The sequence below is a fragment of the Saccopteryx bilineata genome, chromosome 3 (assembly GCF_036850765.1).
Source record: "Saccopteryx bilineata isolate mSacBil1 chromosome 3, mSacBil1_pri_phased_curated, whole genome shotgun sequence".
Taxonomy (NCBI): domain Eukaryota; kingdom Metazoa; phylum Chordata; class Mammalia; order Chiroptera; family Emballonuridae; genus Saccopteryx; species Saccopteryx bilineata.
The window spans coordinates 145,708,633-145,725,698 of record NC_089492.1 but is presented as its reverse complement, the minus strand read 5'-3'; the positions used below and the strand labels follow the sequence as shown (position 1 = coordinate 145,725,698).

General features: G+C 41.8%; 1 protein-coding gene across 3 annotated transcripts in view; it reads right to left on the bottom strand.

The window, feature by feature from the left end:
* PTCD3 (pentatricopeptide repeat domain 3) overlaps positions 1–17,066 on the bottom strand; it is a 48,665-nt gene that overhangs the window by 10,166 nt on the left and 21,433 nt on the right. For all 3 annotated transcript variants that reach the window (XR_010730338.1, XM_066267624.1, XM_066267626.1), the window contains exons 8-16: positions 12,252–12,367; positions 9,897–9,964; positions 6,253–6,340; positions 5,845–5,908; positions 5,489–5,571; positions 3,959–4,103; positions 2,898–2,948; positions 975–1,064; positions 673–701 (exon numbers count right to left, since the gene is read on the bottom strand). Coding sequence is in view for 2 of the 3 variants with exons in the window: in XM_066267624.1 (XP_066123721.1) it covers positions 673–701; positions 975–1,064; positions 2,898–2,948; positions 3,959–4,103; positions 5,489–5,571; positions 5,845–5,908; positions 6,253–6,340; positions 9,897–9,964; positions 12,252–12,367 (734 nt within the window). In the remaining variant the exon portion in view is untranslated. The remainder of the gene's footprint in view (positions 1–672; positions 702–974; positions 1,065–2,897; positions 2,949–3,958; positions 4,104–5,488; positions 5,572–5,844; positions 5,909–6,252; positions 6,341–9,896; positions 9,965–12,251; positions 12,368–17,066) is intronic.

Sequence of the window (17,066 nt, the reverse complement as noted above, 5' to 3'; positions counted from 1 at the left end):
AAATAGGCCTAGCGTGCGGAGGACCCGGGTTTGATTCCCGGCCAGGGCACACAGGAGAAGCACACATTTGCTTCTCCACCCCTCCGCCATGCTTTCCTCTCTGTCTCTCTCTTCCCCTCCCGCAGCTAAGGCTCAATTGGAGCAAAGATGGCCCGGGCGCTGGGGATGGCTCTGTGGCCTCTGCCCCAGGCGCTAGAGTGGCTCTGGTCGCAACATGGCGACGCCCAGGATGGGCAGAGCATCGCCCCCTGGTGGGCAGAGCATCGCCCCATGGTGGGCGTGCCGGGTGGATCCCGGTCGGGCGCATGCGGGAGTCTGACTGTCTCTCCCTGTTTCCAGCTTCAGAAAAATGAAAAAAAAAAAATAAATAAAATAAAAATAATAAATAAATAAATAAATAAATAAATAAAAATTTAAAAAGTTACTAATAGATACAAAATACTCTTAAAAACCTTATGTGAACAAAGGTATGAAAAAAGAGAAAAGACAACGTATAAAATAAACAAAGGGTAGAGATGTTATATGATTTAGTATGGATTTTAGAGAGAAAAAAAAGAGGCCAAAGACATCAACAGAGAGGAAGTGAAGAACCAGGCCAAGGATGCTGCCCGCTCCCAATTCAGATACATTCAGGAAATGGGTAAAAGAAAAGTCACACACAATGGTACTTACAACTCTAATAGCCGACTGAAAAAACATATCTGAAAATCAAAGTTCACAAGGGCCTTGGTTACTCTCGACAAAATAAATTTTCAAGTCAGTAACATTAAATACCCTGGCAACAATCTCAAGTAATGTGTAAGATAAAACTAAAGGAATAAAAACTCAATTGGAGAGGAAGTACAGAACAAAGTGCTACAGACATTTTGGCTTCCTCTGAATAATCACCGAAAAGATCACCAAGCTAAATTAATACCTGTCCTCACAACAAGGCCTCTAATGACTGGCAGTCATGAAACAAGCTCTGTACATACCATCATCCAGGTCCCGTGGGGAAAATTTCTTTCCCTTTAGCTCGTTCATGATATCATAGATCAGGAGAGATGATCCTTTTGAAGGGCCTTCTGCAGACCAAAAATGCAAATGGATTTTATCGTGAGTCCACTTCCTGTACCACCCATCAAGTGCATGGTACCTAGTACGAAGGCCCCATTTCTGTCTCTGGCACTGAGCCTGGCATTAGGGCCGGCAAGGGCACATGCTGCTAAAGGAACTAAGGCACTCTAGAGTGAAGCTCTGTTAGATCTGGGACAGTCTTTGTCTATGTGCTCCCGATAGGACTTCTGCCTTCTTTCTTAGTCCTTCACAGTGCAATATTCACTGAACGGGAGACAGATGGACACACACAAAACACACCCTCACCAAGTGTAAGTGTACATGGTTTTGGCTAGTGATCATTTTGTGTTCCCTTTAATTATAATCAGGATGAGAAGTCCAAGAAAACTGTACAATTGATGGGTGTGTGCAGTTCTTTAAAATCACATAACCTGAGTACTAGTAGGTCAGAAACGCACCTACAATTTAGATTCAATATTTCAAAATACACCACACGCTGTCCACATGCTAGCGATAATAGTTTCAATGACAGCACAGATGTTTTTAGAATTTCCTCAAGCATGTTTCCACTTGCTAGCAGTCTTATATACATATAATACATATGTGTATTATTTCTTTGTTACTTTAGGCTTTCTCCTTTGGGTAAATTCCTAGAAATTATCATTTAATTTATATACACAAGACAAACTTAAAAAAAAAAAAAAAAGACAGTGACACTCCTCCTTTCACTGCCCGCACGGTCATGCGTATTGCTTAGGAAGCACTGAGGACCGCTGATTTTGGTTAGCAGCTGAACCAAAGCGAGATGTGAGGGTAGAGGAATGAGGAGGCTTTGGGCTCAGTTCCACTATAAGGTCACTAAGGTGGAGTAAAAGTAGAAGATACAATTATTGTGGAAACTGTTTACCTATATCCAAGACAAAGTCAGTTACCTGTTTTCCCACCCTAAAAGATATCAAACTTCCTTATAGGTGAGGATGTAGATTTTCTTAAAAGCCCTCCAAAATAGAGACAACCAACTTTATGTATGAAAACAACAGAAGAAAGTCTAGTCTATTGCAGGACCAAAGGATAAGAGTTGTCATTTCTAAACCCAGAGGGCTCTTTCTCAAGTTGGAGCAAATGAGTAAGAACTATGTGCCTCCAACCACGGAACAAAACACTGAACACAATTCATGTAGTTATTACACCCTGAGAGGATCATTGAGTAACGTGGCCAGACCCCTCTGACAGAGCTGTACATGGCAGAGGTGAAATTTCACTAGGTGAACCCTGCTTCAGAGTCCATTCTATGGAGCATAGCTCCCAACAGGGACTGGCTGACCTAGAAGTAGGTGAAAAATGGAGTTCTGGCCAAGGTTCTGGCACAGACTTCAAAATGAGGTCAAGGTTACTATGGGACAGCACTGTCCAACACTTCCTGCAAAGATAGAAATATTCTATACCTGAATCCGTGAACAGAATAGCCAGCGGTCACATGTGGCTACTGAGTACTAATTTAACAATGGAATTTTAAATTTTATTTAACTTTAATTAAGTAGCCATAAGTGGTAGAGGCAACTGCATTGGAGAGCCAAAGGAACTCCCAACTAAAGCACTTTCTGATTATTTCTAATTGCATACCAACACTGTGAGTACATTTAATGACTCCCACTCCTCCTGCTCAAGTTTTAAATCATAAACTTACTACCTTCAAAAATATATTTTTGCTCAGACTATAGATTAATCTGTGAATTCTCTATTCTTAATTCATATGCATGAAGTAGCCTACAATAATTAATCATATAAACTTAAGGGTGTTGGGTCAATTTTCTACATAAATAGAAGAGTGTCATACATACCATGTTGATAAAACATTTGAATAATATAGTGATATGTTGCAAGTGAAGGCTCTTGAATTACCAGGTGCATAGAAAAAAAAAAGAAGTTAATCAAACACAGCTATCCAATATATAGCTTACTGAATTACACTGAAATAAATACATGTTGATACTCATATTTAAATAAAAGATGATACATTTCTATTCCTTTGAACAGATATTTACCAGCTCACCTGATTAAGATAAAGGTAGAAAGGTGTCATAAAGACTGAATCACTTTTAGAAAACCCAGACACCCACTACTAAAATGTTGTATCTGACATATTTGTATTCTGACCATTTAAGAACACTACCGCATACCAATATGAAATGATTCCCAAGACAACCTTCAAAAAATTCATTACTGAAAAATAAACAAAACATTAGGCACACACTTTGGTTTAAACACCTGATTATGCTAGAAAATGTCACAGGACTTAAAACTAACTAAATGTAAGTGAACAATTCTCTATAACAGGGTCCGCAAACTTTTTACACAGGGGGCCAGTTCACTGTCCCTCAGACCGTTGGAGGGCCGGACTATAAAAAAAAACTATGAACAAATCCCTATGCACACTGCACATATCTTATTTTAAAGTAAAAAAACAAAACAGGAACAAATACAATATTTAAAATAAAGAACAAGTAAATTTAAATCAACAAACTGACTAGTATTTCAATGGGAACTATGCTCTTCTTACTGACCACCAATGAAAGAGGTGCCCCTTCCGGAAGTGCGGCGGGGGCCAGATAAATGGACTCAGGGGGCCACAGTTTGGGGACCCCTGCTCTATAAAATCAAGAGGCACCAAAAAAAGCACCTAAAACACTAAAAGAACGCTGCAGTTTGCTATGAAGAACACGAAGGTAATAAAGGCACGCCCACCGGGAAAGGCACAATGTTATATATGCTAAGCAGAAAGGAACTTGCCAACCTATTTTATAACTAGGTAGAAGGAATTCAGTTTCTTTCTTAACTATCGGGACCTGGAACTGCTCAGCATGGCCTGGGTCTTACGAGAGGGACGAGGACGCGCCCTCACCTATCCCGATGGCTTTCATTTCACGTAAGGTCTGCAAGGCGGGCAATTTTCCAAATGTATAAAATCTTCTAAGACATTTCAGAATGGTATTAAAAGTCTGTAGATTTGGTTTCACCTTCTGTGCAACCATTTGTTTCAGCAGCTCCTAGTTGAATTAAAGGCAAGAAGTATTTTTTAAGCTTGGGTAGACAATCTGTCCAATAAACACCTAACTATTCTATACTAAAACCAAACAAAGAAACCACTTAGCTTTTTTGGCTGTTTATTTTATTTTATTTTATTTTATTTATTTATTTTGTATTTTTCTGAAGCTGGAAACGGGGAGGCAGTCAGACAAGACTCCCGTATGCGCCTGACCGGGATCCACCCGTCACGCCCACCAGGGGGCGATGCTCTGCCCATCTGGGGCATCCCTCTGTCGAGAACAGAGCCACTCTAGCGCCTGGGGCAGAGGCCAAGGAGCCATCCCCAGCGCCCGGGCCATCCTTTGCTCCAATGGAGCCTCGGCTGCAGGAAGGGAAGAGAGAGACAGAGAGGAAGGAGAGGGGGAGGGGTGGAGAAGCAGATGGGCGCTTCTCCTGTGTGCCCTGGCCAGGAGTCGAACCTGGGACTCCTGCACGCCAGGCTGACGCTCTACTACTGAGCCAACCAGCCAGGGCCTTGGTTCTGTTTAAAGCAGGTTAAAATATCCCTAATTTAAGAATTACCTATGACACAGTAGGACCGTGACTCTGCTTTTTAGAGAAGCCCCTTTGTTCAGTCACCCCACCCCAACTGCTCAAGGTATCTGTTTTGCACTCTGCCTAGTTATTCTGAGACTCAAGCAAAAAAGCAGACTAAACTGAATTATGCATTTTTCCTTTTTTAAAATGATTTGTATGGTGTAAAACACATTTCTATTCTTAAATTACTTTAATCCAACAATTTCAATTCTATTAAACTTACCTGATAAGATAACTGAACAGAGCAAGCCGGTCTTGCTGAATTCCACCTGTATGCTCTGGGCCAAGTAATCAACTCCTCACACATCGGCACAGCTAAACTACAGAGCTGCCCTGACCATGCTGAGTAAGTGCTGTCCCCATCCCACGTATTTCTATTCTAGTAAAAGATATTGCAGGCCTATTAAAAGACAATACAGGCCCTGCCCAGTTGGCTCAGCGGTAGAGCGTCGGCCTGGCGTGCGGGGGGCCCGGGTTCGATTCCGGGCCAGGGCACATAGGGGAGGCGCCCATTTGCTTCTCCACGCCCCCCCTTCCTCTCTGTCTCTCTCTTCCCCTCCCGCAGCTGAGGCTCCATTTGAGCAAAGATGGCCCGGGCACTGGGGATGGCTCCTTGGCCTCTGCCCCAGGCACTAGAGTGGCTCTGGTCGCGACAGAGCGACCCCCCGGAGGGGCAGAGCGTCACCCCTGGTGGGCGTGCCAGGTGGATCCCGGTCGGGCGCATGCGGGAGTCTGTCTGTCTCTCCCCGTTTCCAGCTTTAGAAAAATTAAAAAAAAAAAAAAAGACAATACAAGGGTTCCTCCTTACCAATATATTATTCCATTTTTCATCAAATTTCTCATTTGTCATCGCTGTTGCTTCAATCAATGAATTGAAAGTGTGTACATCAGCTGTAAGAGAAAAAAACTACTTTAACAAAAACTGTTGTTGCAAATTAGCCCTACAGGCCTCAATTTAAGGTAAAGGGATAATGTACACATGGCTCCTGGCTCGATACAATGTGTCCACAAAAGCAGACTCTTCTCTGGATACCACTCCTGTTTCCATCATCAATACCCCAGGAAAGATTGAAACGTGAGCCGATGACTGAGGCAACACCTAAAGGTTCTACAGATTCCCAAAAGAAACGAAAAGAGAGAGGAGAGTCCACTCAACACACTTACCACGGAGTCTGTTGTTTAACAGCTCGGCATACAAGTTTAATGCCTGCGTAGGGGGAGCTCGGTGCTGGAAGAGGGAAAAAATAAAAACTAAACAATCAAATGTGTTTATTTAAGAAATATTTGCACATTTCCTGTCCTAAGGTTTAACACTACAGTAGTAAACAAAGCAGACATGCTTCCATTCTCACGAAGCTTATGCTCTGGCGCAGTGGTTCTTTACAAGGGGCAATTAGCTCCCAGGTGACATTCAGGGAAAAGCCCAGGGAGCACAACACCCATGCTAACGCAACAGACAGCCCAAAACGGAGTATCTGGCTCACTGTCAACAGTTCTGAGATGGAGACACCCGGACTTTAGTGAAAATTATAGATAAAATAGAAATACAAATACAAATAAAACAGACACTACCTTCACCATTCCCCGGATCATTGTGCAATAGGAATGAGCGTTCTTCTCTGGCATCAGAACAAAGATTCTCTCAGCATTGTTGTTTGCTCTACACACGAGAGTAAGCGTGAACCAAGGGAGAAAGGAGAAACAAATAAAAAGAGTTTACAGTGTTCCAGGAACTGTGCCAAGTGCTTTCTGCATATGATTTCAAAGAATTTTTCCACTCAGAGAGGAGATATGAGGTTATCATCATTCTGAAAATGAGAAAAGCTAAGGCTCAAAGACCTTAAGTTGCCCAGGGCTTTGCAGTTAAATGGCAGAACCAGGACCGAAAGGTAATTTTTATGAATAGTGAGATGTACTCACGTGCCACATAATGGTTAGCAACAGACCACATATATGACAGTGATCTCAAAAGACTATAATGAGCTGAAAAATCCCTAGTGCCTAGTGACATCACAGCACACGCATCACTCCTGTGTATGCAATAGTGGTATGAACAGACCCGTGTGTGGCCAGTATGTACAGCACGTACAATTCCAGCAGTAGCTGTGCCACCCAGGCTCATGTAAGGAAGTGCGCTCTGCGATGTTTGCACAGGATGAAATCACCTAAGGAGGCATTTCTCAGAATGTGTTCCCTTTGGTAAGTCACATGACTATATACCAGGAATTGGACAAAAAGCAGCCTGTACAAGTGTCCAGAGTGAAGTCTGCCCCTCCTCCTTCATCAGATACAATTTCCCAAAAGCAACCAGTTTCTCCCAAAGCTTTTCAGTCCCATTACTGCACACGTACATGTCATAATCTACCTAGTTTTGCTACTTTCTTTTTTATTTTTTACTTACTGCTTTTAGAGAAAGGAAGGAACAGAAAGATAAAGATATACAGAGAGAAATATCAATGTGTTGTTCTACTTATTTATGCCATCACTGGCTGATTCTTGTATGTGTCCTGACCAGGGATCAAATTTGCAACGTAGGCATATCAGGATGACACTCTAACCAACTGAGCTACCTGGCCAGGGTACTACTCTCCTTTCTTAAAAAATAAAATAAAATAAAGGTACCATGTAATACAGACTATGCTGTACCTCGAGTCTCCCTCTCACCAATAAGTCTCAGAAATTGCAAAGAACCAAAATGGTATTCCAAAGTCCATACTCTTCACCACTACATGAAATTATTAACATCTCCTAAAGAACTGTCATCAGTAATTCTATTCAATTTATCACTTCAAAGGAGACTTGAGATATTTATGGTAGCTTTCCTTCTCTAGACACCCACATAACACGCCTTCCTTTTATTTAGACACTTTTGTTCAGTTAATTTAAATTCTCAAATGTTAATTAATATTCACCATTTGTTTGGAAGTGCTGAACTACACTCTAGTGCAGTGGTTCTCAAACTTTGAAGTCAGGGTGCATTTAAAATCCTACAAATAATTGTAGGTGCACTATATACAAATTTCCGAGAAATACGTTATAATAATTAAGTCAAATTTTTTTTTAAAGATGATCTCTTTTGGCCCTGGCCGGTTTGCTCAGTGGTAGAGCATCGGCCTGGCGTGCAGGAGTCCGGGTTCGATTCCCGGCCAGGGCACAAAGGAGAAGCGCCCATCTGCTTCTCCACCCCTCCCCCTCTCCTTCCTCTCTGTCTCTCTCTTCCCCTCCCGCAGCCAAGGCTCCATTGGAGCAAAGTTGGCCCAGCGCTGAGGATGGCTCCATGACCTCTGCCTCAGGCGCTAGAATGGTTCTGGTTGCAACAGAGCAATGCTCCAGATGGGCAGAGCATTGCCCCCTGGTCGACGCTTTATCCACTGCGCCACCAGAGGTCAGGCTAAAAAACATTTTTATGTTACATTTTTCGAGTTATGCTTTTTAGAATTCATAAAAAAGGGGTTAAACATAAAATAACGACAAAAAAGTTCTTTTATATGATATATATACAGAGAGAGACATTCTTAGTAAGATTTAGTAAATTCGGCAGGTCCCAGCACGAATGTGTTTTTTCATTCTTGTGTTTATGAGAAACATGAGCCTGATGTGTGTCCCAGTGATTTCTTCAATGTTTGGGCATATATTTGAAAAGCAAACTCTTATTTCCTTGTCAATACATTGAAGAATTCCTGTCTTTTTACTCTTAATTGTGTTGAGTGCAGAAAACCTCTACCATACAGATCATCTTAACTTTATACCAAACAAAGGATAGAAGAAACTTGCCTACAGTCTTTCCGGGGAACATGAGGGGTACTGTAAACCAGTGGTCCCCAACCCCGAGGCCAAAGAATAAATAACTTACATTATTTCCGTTTTATTTATATTTAAGTCTGAACGATGTTTTATTTTTAAAAAATGACCAGATTCCGCCCTGGCCGTTTGGCTCAGCGGTAGAGCGTCGGCCTGGCATGCGGGGGACCCGGGTTCGATTCCCGGCCTGGGCACATAGGAGAAGCGCCCATTTGCTTCTCCACTCCCCCTTCCTTCCTCTCTGTCTCTCTCTTCTCCTCCTGCAGCCAAGGCTCCATGGGAGCAAAGATGGCCCGGGCGCTGAGGATGGTTCCTTGGCCTCTGCCCCAGGTGCTAGAGTGGCTCTGGTCGTGGCAGAGCGATGCCCCGGAGGGGCAGAGGATCGCCCCCTGGTGGGCAGAGCGTCACCCCTGGTAGGCGTGCCGGGTGGATCCCGGTCGGGCGCATGCGGGAGTCTGTCTGACTGTCTCTCCCCGTTTCCAGCTTCAGAAAAATACAAAAAAAAAAAAAAAAAAAAGACCAGATTCCCTCTGTTACATTCGTCTAAGACTCACTCTTGACGTTTGTCTCGGTCACGTGATACATTTATCCATCCCATCCTAAAGGCCGGTCCATGAAAATATTTTCTGACATTAAACCGGTCCGTGGCCCAAAAAAGGTTGGGGACCACTGATGTAAACAATCCAGCACCACAGTTTAACAGCCTTTTGCAACCTAATCAGGCAAGTGAGGTGGGGGGTTGGGCAGACTGTCAGCTACAGCCAATTCCCCACACCTCTGTCCCCCAAAAATCTACACTCCAAAAACCCTGTGTGTCTTCTGGTCCCCAAAAGGCACATATTTCTCTGGAATACCATTGGGCACACCTAGAAATCTTCTAGGGCGCACTAGTGCACCCTGGCACACACTCTGAGAACCACTGCTCTAGTGTATGTGTACTCTTTTTACACAAACAGAAGTATCCTATCTTTCAGATTTAGAAGTCTGTGCTGCAAGGGAAGTTACTGATGAACTAACAAAGTAACTGCACACTGGGAAGGGTCCACAGAGTCAAGTGGGGGAAAAGTCAAGAGTGAGCGTTGAGCTCAGAGCAGGGGTTTCAACCGCCAGTCTGCCAGATATTTCCTGTCTGTCCGTGAAAGAGTGTATATATGACACCAGGATAGTTAACTCTTTCACGGACCAGCATGGAATTTCTGGTGGACCAACATCTGAAAAATCACTGGCTTAGAGCACAACATTCTTATGAAATGATGAGAGTGTACATAAATATCAATTGGGACATTTATATTGCCCACTAAAAACAAATGATATTTTTGAACATTAAAGGATCATATCTTCTTCATAAGGTGATAGGAAACATACCATGCCCCACAGAAAACTATAATATAACATTCTAACTATGGGCAACATACCTCCATGTAACTCCAAGCTGATGACCAGCCTTCCTAGATTTCTCAGTCTTTTCTTCTGTGGCCTCTTCCTGAAATGAATCATCAACAACAAAAATAAAGCAAAAGATGATGAAAAAATGCAATCTCCTAATTAGATGACTGAAAATCAAGAAGGCAAAGGAAACTTCAGAAAAGCAAAGGAAATACAGATGTAGCAGAATGCAATGAGGAAACCCAGTACGTTTACTAAGAAATGTTCATTTCTGCCCTGGTTGGCAGTGCAGTGCAGAGCGCTGTTTCAGGGAGCCAAGGTCTCCAGTTCAAACCCAGGGTCACCAGCTTGACCCTGAGGTCACTGGGTCAAGCCCTGGTCAGGGCACGTATGAAAAGCAATCAAGGTGCACAAGTAGAACAACATCAATGAGAAAAAATGTTAATTTCTTAAGCATAAATTAGCTCATTTACAGATGAAAAGTAATGTGGGCCCTTAAAGCAACAGACAGCCTGGATAAGAGATGAGATCAGTACCCCACATGGGACCCAGATCCAGAAACTAGAAACTCAAATAACACAACCTGTTTCCTCAGAAGCTACATATGGCTTCATCCAACAGAACTACTGTTCACTATTAGGGCGAGAGCAAGAAAAAGTGACACATCTGGGTATAGAATATAGCTGAGTCTAATACTAACCTAATACAAGCAAAAGCTCAAGTTTTTCTTTATAAGATTACATTTTGTCCTTTATTATAATTGAGCGCTGGGGTGAGGCTGGTGTAGAGCAAGACAGGGTCAATTAGAACTGCACAGGTCAGCGCTGGCTCTGCAGCTGGGTTGGAAGGACAGAGGGCCACCCAGGCCCAGGAACCCAGAGGACACTCTGGAAGACAAGGTGTGACTGCAACCTACTGCCCATGTACTTTTGTTTATTTTTTGAGAGAGAAAGGGAGAGATGGGGGGAGAGGGGTAGAAGGACGAGGGCGGGAGGAAAGAGGAAAAGGAGGGAGAGTGGGAGGGAGGGACAGAGGGAGGGAGAGAGAGGGAGAGGGGGGAGAAAGAAAAGAGAGAGAGAGAGAGAGAGAAAAAGAAAGCGACAACCCTCTGTTCCACTTAGTTGTGCACCAACTGACTGCTTTTCGTATGTGCCCTGACCGCGGTTTGAACCAGCATCCTCAGTGCTCTGGGAGGCTGCTCTATCTACTGAGCCCCCTGCCAGAGCTGCCTATGCACTTTAAAAACTATATATAAATAGTCCACATTTAGTGGAGAAAAACTAGAAAAGACAAACTGAAAGAAAAACACTTCTGATACCCAGAGAGAAACACTTAGTTTTTGATATTTTTCCTCCTACATAGGAAAACTTTAATAAAAATGGAATATAGTTATATATTGTTATTTAGCCTATTTTCCCACTTATCAATATTTTCCCATATTCAAATAGGCCTACATTAATTAGTACTCTCAATCACAACACTATTTCCATAATCCAATCACCCACTAAAGGACATATAGTTTGTTTTCAACACTTTCACAATTTTAAATATTGAAAACCATACATTTGTTGTTTACAGGAGCCAAAAGGTTTCCTTGGGATCTTTTCCTAGACATCACATCAAGCGCCCAGGTTGAGAGAGGCTACGATGCAGTCACGACAGGCCAGCTCTGGCGCGATGCTACTCTGAACCCAGCAGGTGACCTCAGTCCTGTGCCCAGCCAGCAGTTCTTTCCCTGTCTGCTCCGCATCACATCGTCACTGTAAGTGACAACAACATCGGGACTGCAAACAGTCTGGTCAAAGCTCTCCATGCAATGTGGTAGGCAAGGTCAAAACATTTTTAAAGGCAAGGTCAAAATAATTGTTTAGAACTCTCCCTTCCTCCACACCACTTTTATCAAAGCTACAGAACCACACATTTCAGAACAAATCTGTTCCCCTAACACATGACACAGAGCCTGCCTCACTCTGAGGTGTTACTACCAAAAAAAAAAACTTTTAAAAAACCAGGGCCGCCTGACCAGGTAGTGGTGCAGTGGACAGAGCATCAGACTGGGATGCGGAGGACCCAGGTTCGAGACCCCGAGGTCCCCAGCTTGAGCACGGACTCATCTGGTTTGAGCAAAGCTCACCAGCTTGGACCCAAGGTCACACCCAAGGTCACTGGCTTGAGCAAGGGGTCACTTGGTCTGCTGTAGCCCCACGGTCAAGGCACATATGAGAAAGCAATCAACGAACAACTAAAGTGCCACAACCAAAAACTGATGATTGATGCTTCTCATCTCGCTGTGTTCCTGTCTGTCTGTCCCTATCTATCCCTCTCTCTGATTCTTGCTCTGTCTCTGAAAATAAAAACAAAAAAACATTGTCAAAAATCATTACCAACTCTTCTGACTTTTCACTTTGTTGAAAATGATAATCAGCTGAGGGCTCTTGGTCACCATAGTAGCACAATAAATCCAAGAGACTATTAGTTGTTTCCAGAGATACAGTGGTTCCTGTGTGTAGAACAGAAAAAGGAAAAGAAACCTTGAAACATCAAAGAACTAAGGCCCATTAGATTAAAAGTCTTCACTTTTCCTATGAGCTTTGGCCTTCAGGGTACATATTTACAATGGATACACTCCACTCACTTCAACATAAACACCTAGATAGATACAGACAGGGACACAATTCTGACTAATCCCCTAGTTCGACTAAAACATTAAGATGCAAGATAAAGTTTGACCCTGTGCTCACTTATTTCATGTTCTCATACCGCAGACACACTATCTCATGGTTTCTCACTACCATCTCCCAAAGAAACATTCTGTAAATTTGTCACTTAGTTACCTTGGCTCCAGTTCTACTTGTACAAACACAAACAGGACTGTTTCACTTGGATCCAGACCCCCACTGAAATATTTGCCCAGAAATACTAGCTAGCACAAACGTCTACAGTGGTACCTTGAAATACGAGCAGACCAACATACTAAAAAAAATTTTTTAAGATATGAGCTGCGACTTGGTCAGTATTTTGTTCAAGATCCGAGCAAAATTCCGAGATATGGGTCGTGATTCAGGAAGCTGCCCCTAGTTGAAGCGTTGGCACACAGGTCCAGTATCGGCAGCACAACACCAGCATCTTGTTCTTTCTCACGTGTTACCCGCAGAATCAAGTCGAATTTCATGTGCTGTTCTTGTTCTTGCATCATTTTTGCATTTTTTACTAACTTGTTTTATGTGCTATCATGGCGCCGAAGGAAGTGAGTGTAAAGGACAGTGGTGAGAAGAAGAGAATGATGTCAATAGAAGTAAAACAAGAAATAATAGAAAAACATGAGCATAGTGTACAAGCGACTGAACTGGCAAGGCTGTATGACCACAACACATCTACAATTTGTACCATCCTTAAACAAAGGGATGCCATCAAAAGCACAAATCCAGCAAAAGGAACTACAATTCTGTCCCAATTAAGGACAAATATCCATGAAGAAATGGAGAAGCTTCTGCTGGTGTGGGTGAAAGAGAAAGAGCTGTCAGGAGATACAGTGACGGAGACTGTAATATGTGAAAGGAATGTATTATTTACGTCGACTTGAAGAAGAAAGAACCATCAACCTCAACAGAGGCAGAAGATACATTTAAGGCAAGTCATGGCTAGTTTGAAAATTTCAAGAGGAGATCTGGCATCCACTCAGTGGTGAGGCATGGTGAAGCTGTGAGTGCTGGCGTTAAGGCAGCTGAGGAGTACATCGCATGTTTTGCTGCGCTTATCTCAAAGGAAGGCTACATCCCTCAACAAGTGTTCAACTGTGAAGAAACAGGATTGTTTTGGAAAAAAATGCCCCGGAGGACTTTCATCACGCAGAGGAGAAGCTGGCAGGCCATAAACCCATGAAGGACCATCTGACCCTTGCATTGTGTGCAAATGCTAGCGGTGACTGTATAGTAAAGCCACTGCTAGTGTATCATTCCGAAAATCCTCAAGCCTTTAAGACTCACAAAATTCTTAAAGAGAAACTGCAGGTTATGTGGTGCGCCAATGCTAGGGCATGAGTTACGAGGCAGTTTTTTATTGAATGGGTAAATCTCATCTCTGGTCCTACAGTGAAGAAATATCTTCAAGAAAATAAACTCCCGACGGAAATGGCGCAGTGAGCAGCGCGTCCGACAGATCTCCCCAAAATCACAACAAATTTATCAACTAGAAACAGAAAAATTTATCCTCGGAGCATTCCGGAGTTCCACACAAACTGAAAGCGAAAGGACTGTTATCACTTGAATCTGAGAGACGAGGGTGTGGAGGAAGCTACCGCAGGGACGTTCATTCAAGCTGCGGAGGGAGTGCGCCTGGGTGCTATCAACAAGACCACCTTCAGATGCCAATAAGAAAGAGGAAATCGAATATTATGGATACAAAAGAAAGAGAGGTAACACAAATAGATGTGAAAAAATCTATGGAGAAAAGACTTAACATATTGGAAGCCTTGGAGCTAAATGACAGAGAATTTAAAATAGAAATCTTAAAAATACTCAGAGATATACAAGAAAACACAGAAAGGCAATATAGGGAGATCAGAAAATAACTCAATGAACACAAAGAATGGAGATTCCTCAAAAAACTGAAAATCGAACCGCCTTTTGACCCAGCTATCCCACTTTTAGGAATATATCCCAAGGACACCATAGAACGGCTCGAAAAGGAGAAATGCACCCGCATGTTTGTGGCAGCATTGTTCACAATAGCGAAGATCTGGAAACAGCCCAAGTGTCCGTCAGAGGATGAGTGGATTAAAAAACTTTGGTACATATATACTATGGAATACTACTCAGCCATAAGAAATGATGACATCGGATCATTTACAATAACATGGATGGACCTTGATAACATTATACGGAGTGAAATAAGTAAATCAGAAAAAAAACTGAGATGAATCCATACATAGAAGGGACATAAAAATGAGACTCAGAGACATGAACAAGAATGTGATGGCAACAGGGGCGGGGTGGGGTGGGGGAGGGGGGAGGGGGTGAAGAAGGAGAGAGGGGTTAGGGGAGGGGAGGGGCACAAAGAAAACCAGATAGAAGGTGACAGAAGACAATTTAACTTTGGGGGAGGGGTATACAGCACAATCAAATGTCAAAATAATCTAGATATATTTTCTCTCAACATATGTACCCTGATTTATCAATGTCACTGCATTAAATTTAATAAAAAAATATTAATATTAAAAAAAAAAATGAACACAAAGAATATATTACCAAGGAAATTGAAACTATAAAAACAAATCAAACAGAAATGAAAAACTCAATTCACGAGCTGAAAAACGAGGTAACAAGCTTAGCTAACAGAACAGCCCAGATTGAAGATAGGATTAGTGAAATAGAAGACAAACAACTTGAGGCACAACAGAGAGAAGAAGAAAGAGACTCAAAAATAATAAAAAACGAGAAAGCCCTACAGGAATTGTCTGACTCCATCAGAAAGAATAACATAAGAATAATAGGTATATCAGAGGGAGAAGAGAAAGAAAATGGAATGGAGAATATACTCAAACAAATAATAGACGAGAACTTCCCAAGCCTGTGGAAAGAACTAAAGCCTCAAATTCAAGAAGCAAACAGAACACCGAGTTTTCTTAACCCCAACAAACCCACTCCAAGGCACATCATAATAAAGATGACACAAACCAATGACAAAGAAAAAATTCTCAAGGCAGCCAGGGAAAAGAAGAGTACAACATATAAAGGAAGGCCTATTAGATTATCATCAGATTTCTCAGCAGAAACTCTACAAGCTAGAAGAGAGTGGACCCCAATATTTAAAGTCCTGAAAGAGAGGAACTTTCAGCCAAGAATACTATACCCATCAAAGCTATCCTTCAAGTATGAAGGAGATATAAAAACATTCACAAATACAGAAAAGATGAGAGAATTTATCAACAGAAAGCCCCCACTCCAGGAAATACTAAAGGGGGTTTTCCAACCAGATTCAAAGAACAAAAGAAAACAACACCACAAGTAACAGCTCCACCAAGAACACAATAAAACCAAACTTAAACTGTGACAACAAAGGAAAAAAAGGGGGGAGAGGATGGAGATTAACAGTAGCAAAGGACAATGAAGTGCAGAAATACTCATAAGATAGGGTACTACAATGAATATGGTAGGTACCCTTTTCATTACTTAATGGTAACCACCCTTGAAAAAACCACCACAAAAACACTTGACTTAAAAAAGGTAGCAACAGAGGAAAGAAGTATGGAACACAAACAAACAAAAACAAATGATAGAAAAACAAAAGAGAAGAATCAAACTAGATACAAAACTAACAGAAAGCAATTTATAAAATGGCAGTAGGGAACCCACAAGTGTCAATAATTACACTAAATGTAAATGGATTAAACTTACCAATAAAAAGACACAGAGTAGCAGAATGGATTAAAAAAGAAAATCCAACTATATGCTGCCTACAAGAAACACATCTAAGCAACAAGGATAAAAACAAATTCAAAGTGAAAGGCTGGAAAACAATACTCCAAGCAAACAACACCCCAAAAAAAGCAGGTGTAGCAATACTCATATCTAATAATGCTGACTACAAGACAGAAAAAGTACTCAGAGACAAAAATGGTCATTTCATAATGATTAAGGGGAAGTTGAATCAAGAAGACATAACAATCCTTAATATATATGCACCAAACCAAGGAGCACCAAAATATATAAGACAGCTACTTATTGACCTTAAAACAAAAACTAACAAAAATACAATCATACTTGGAGACCTCAACACACCGCTGACGGCTCTAGATCGGTCATCCAAACAGAGAATCAATAAAGATATAGTGGCCTTAAACGAAATACTAGAACACCTGGATATGATAGACATCTACAGGACACTTCATCCCAAAGCGACAGAGTATACATTTTTCTCTAGTGTACATGGAACATTCTCAAGAATTGACCATATGTTGGGCCACAAAGACAATATCAGCAAATTTAGAAAAATTGAAATTGTACCAAGCATATTTTCTGATCATAAAGCCTTGAAACTAGAATTCAACTGCAAAAAAGAGGGGGGAAAACCCACAAAAATGTGGAAACTAAACAACATACTTCTAAAAAATGAATGGGTCAAAGAAGAAATAAGCGCAGAGATCAAAAGATATATACAGACAAATGAAAATGAAAATACGACATATCAGAATCTCTGGG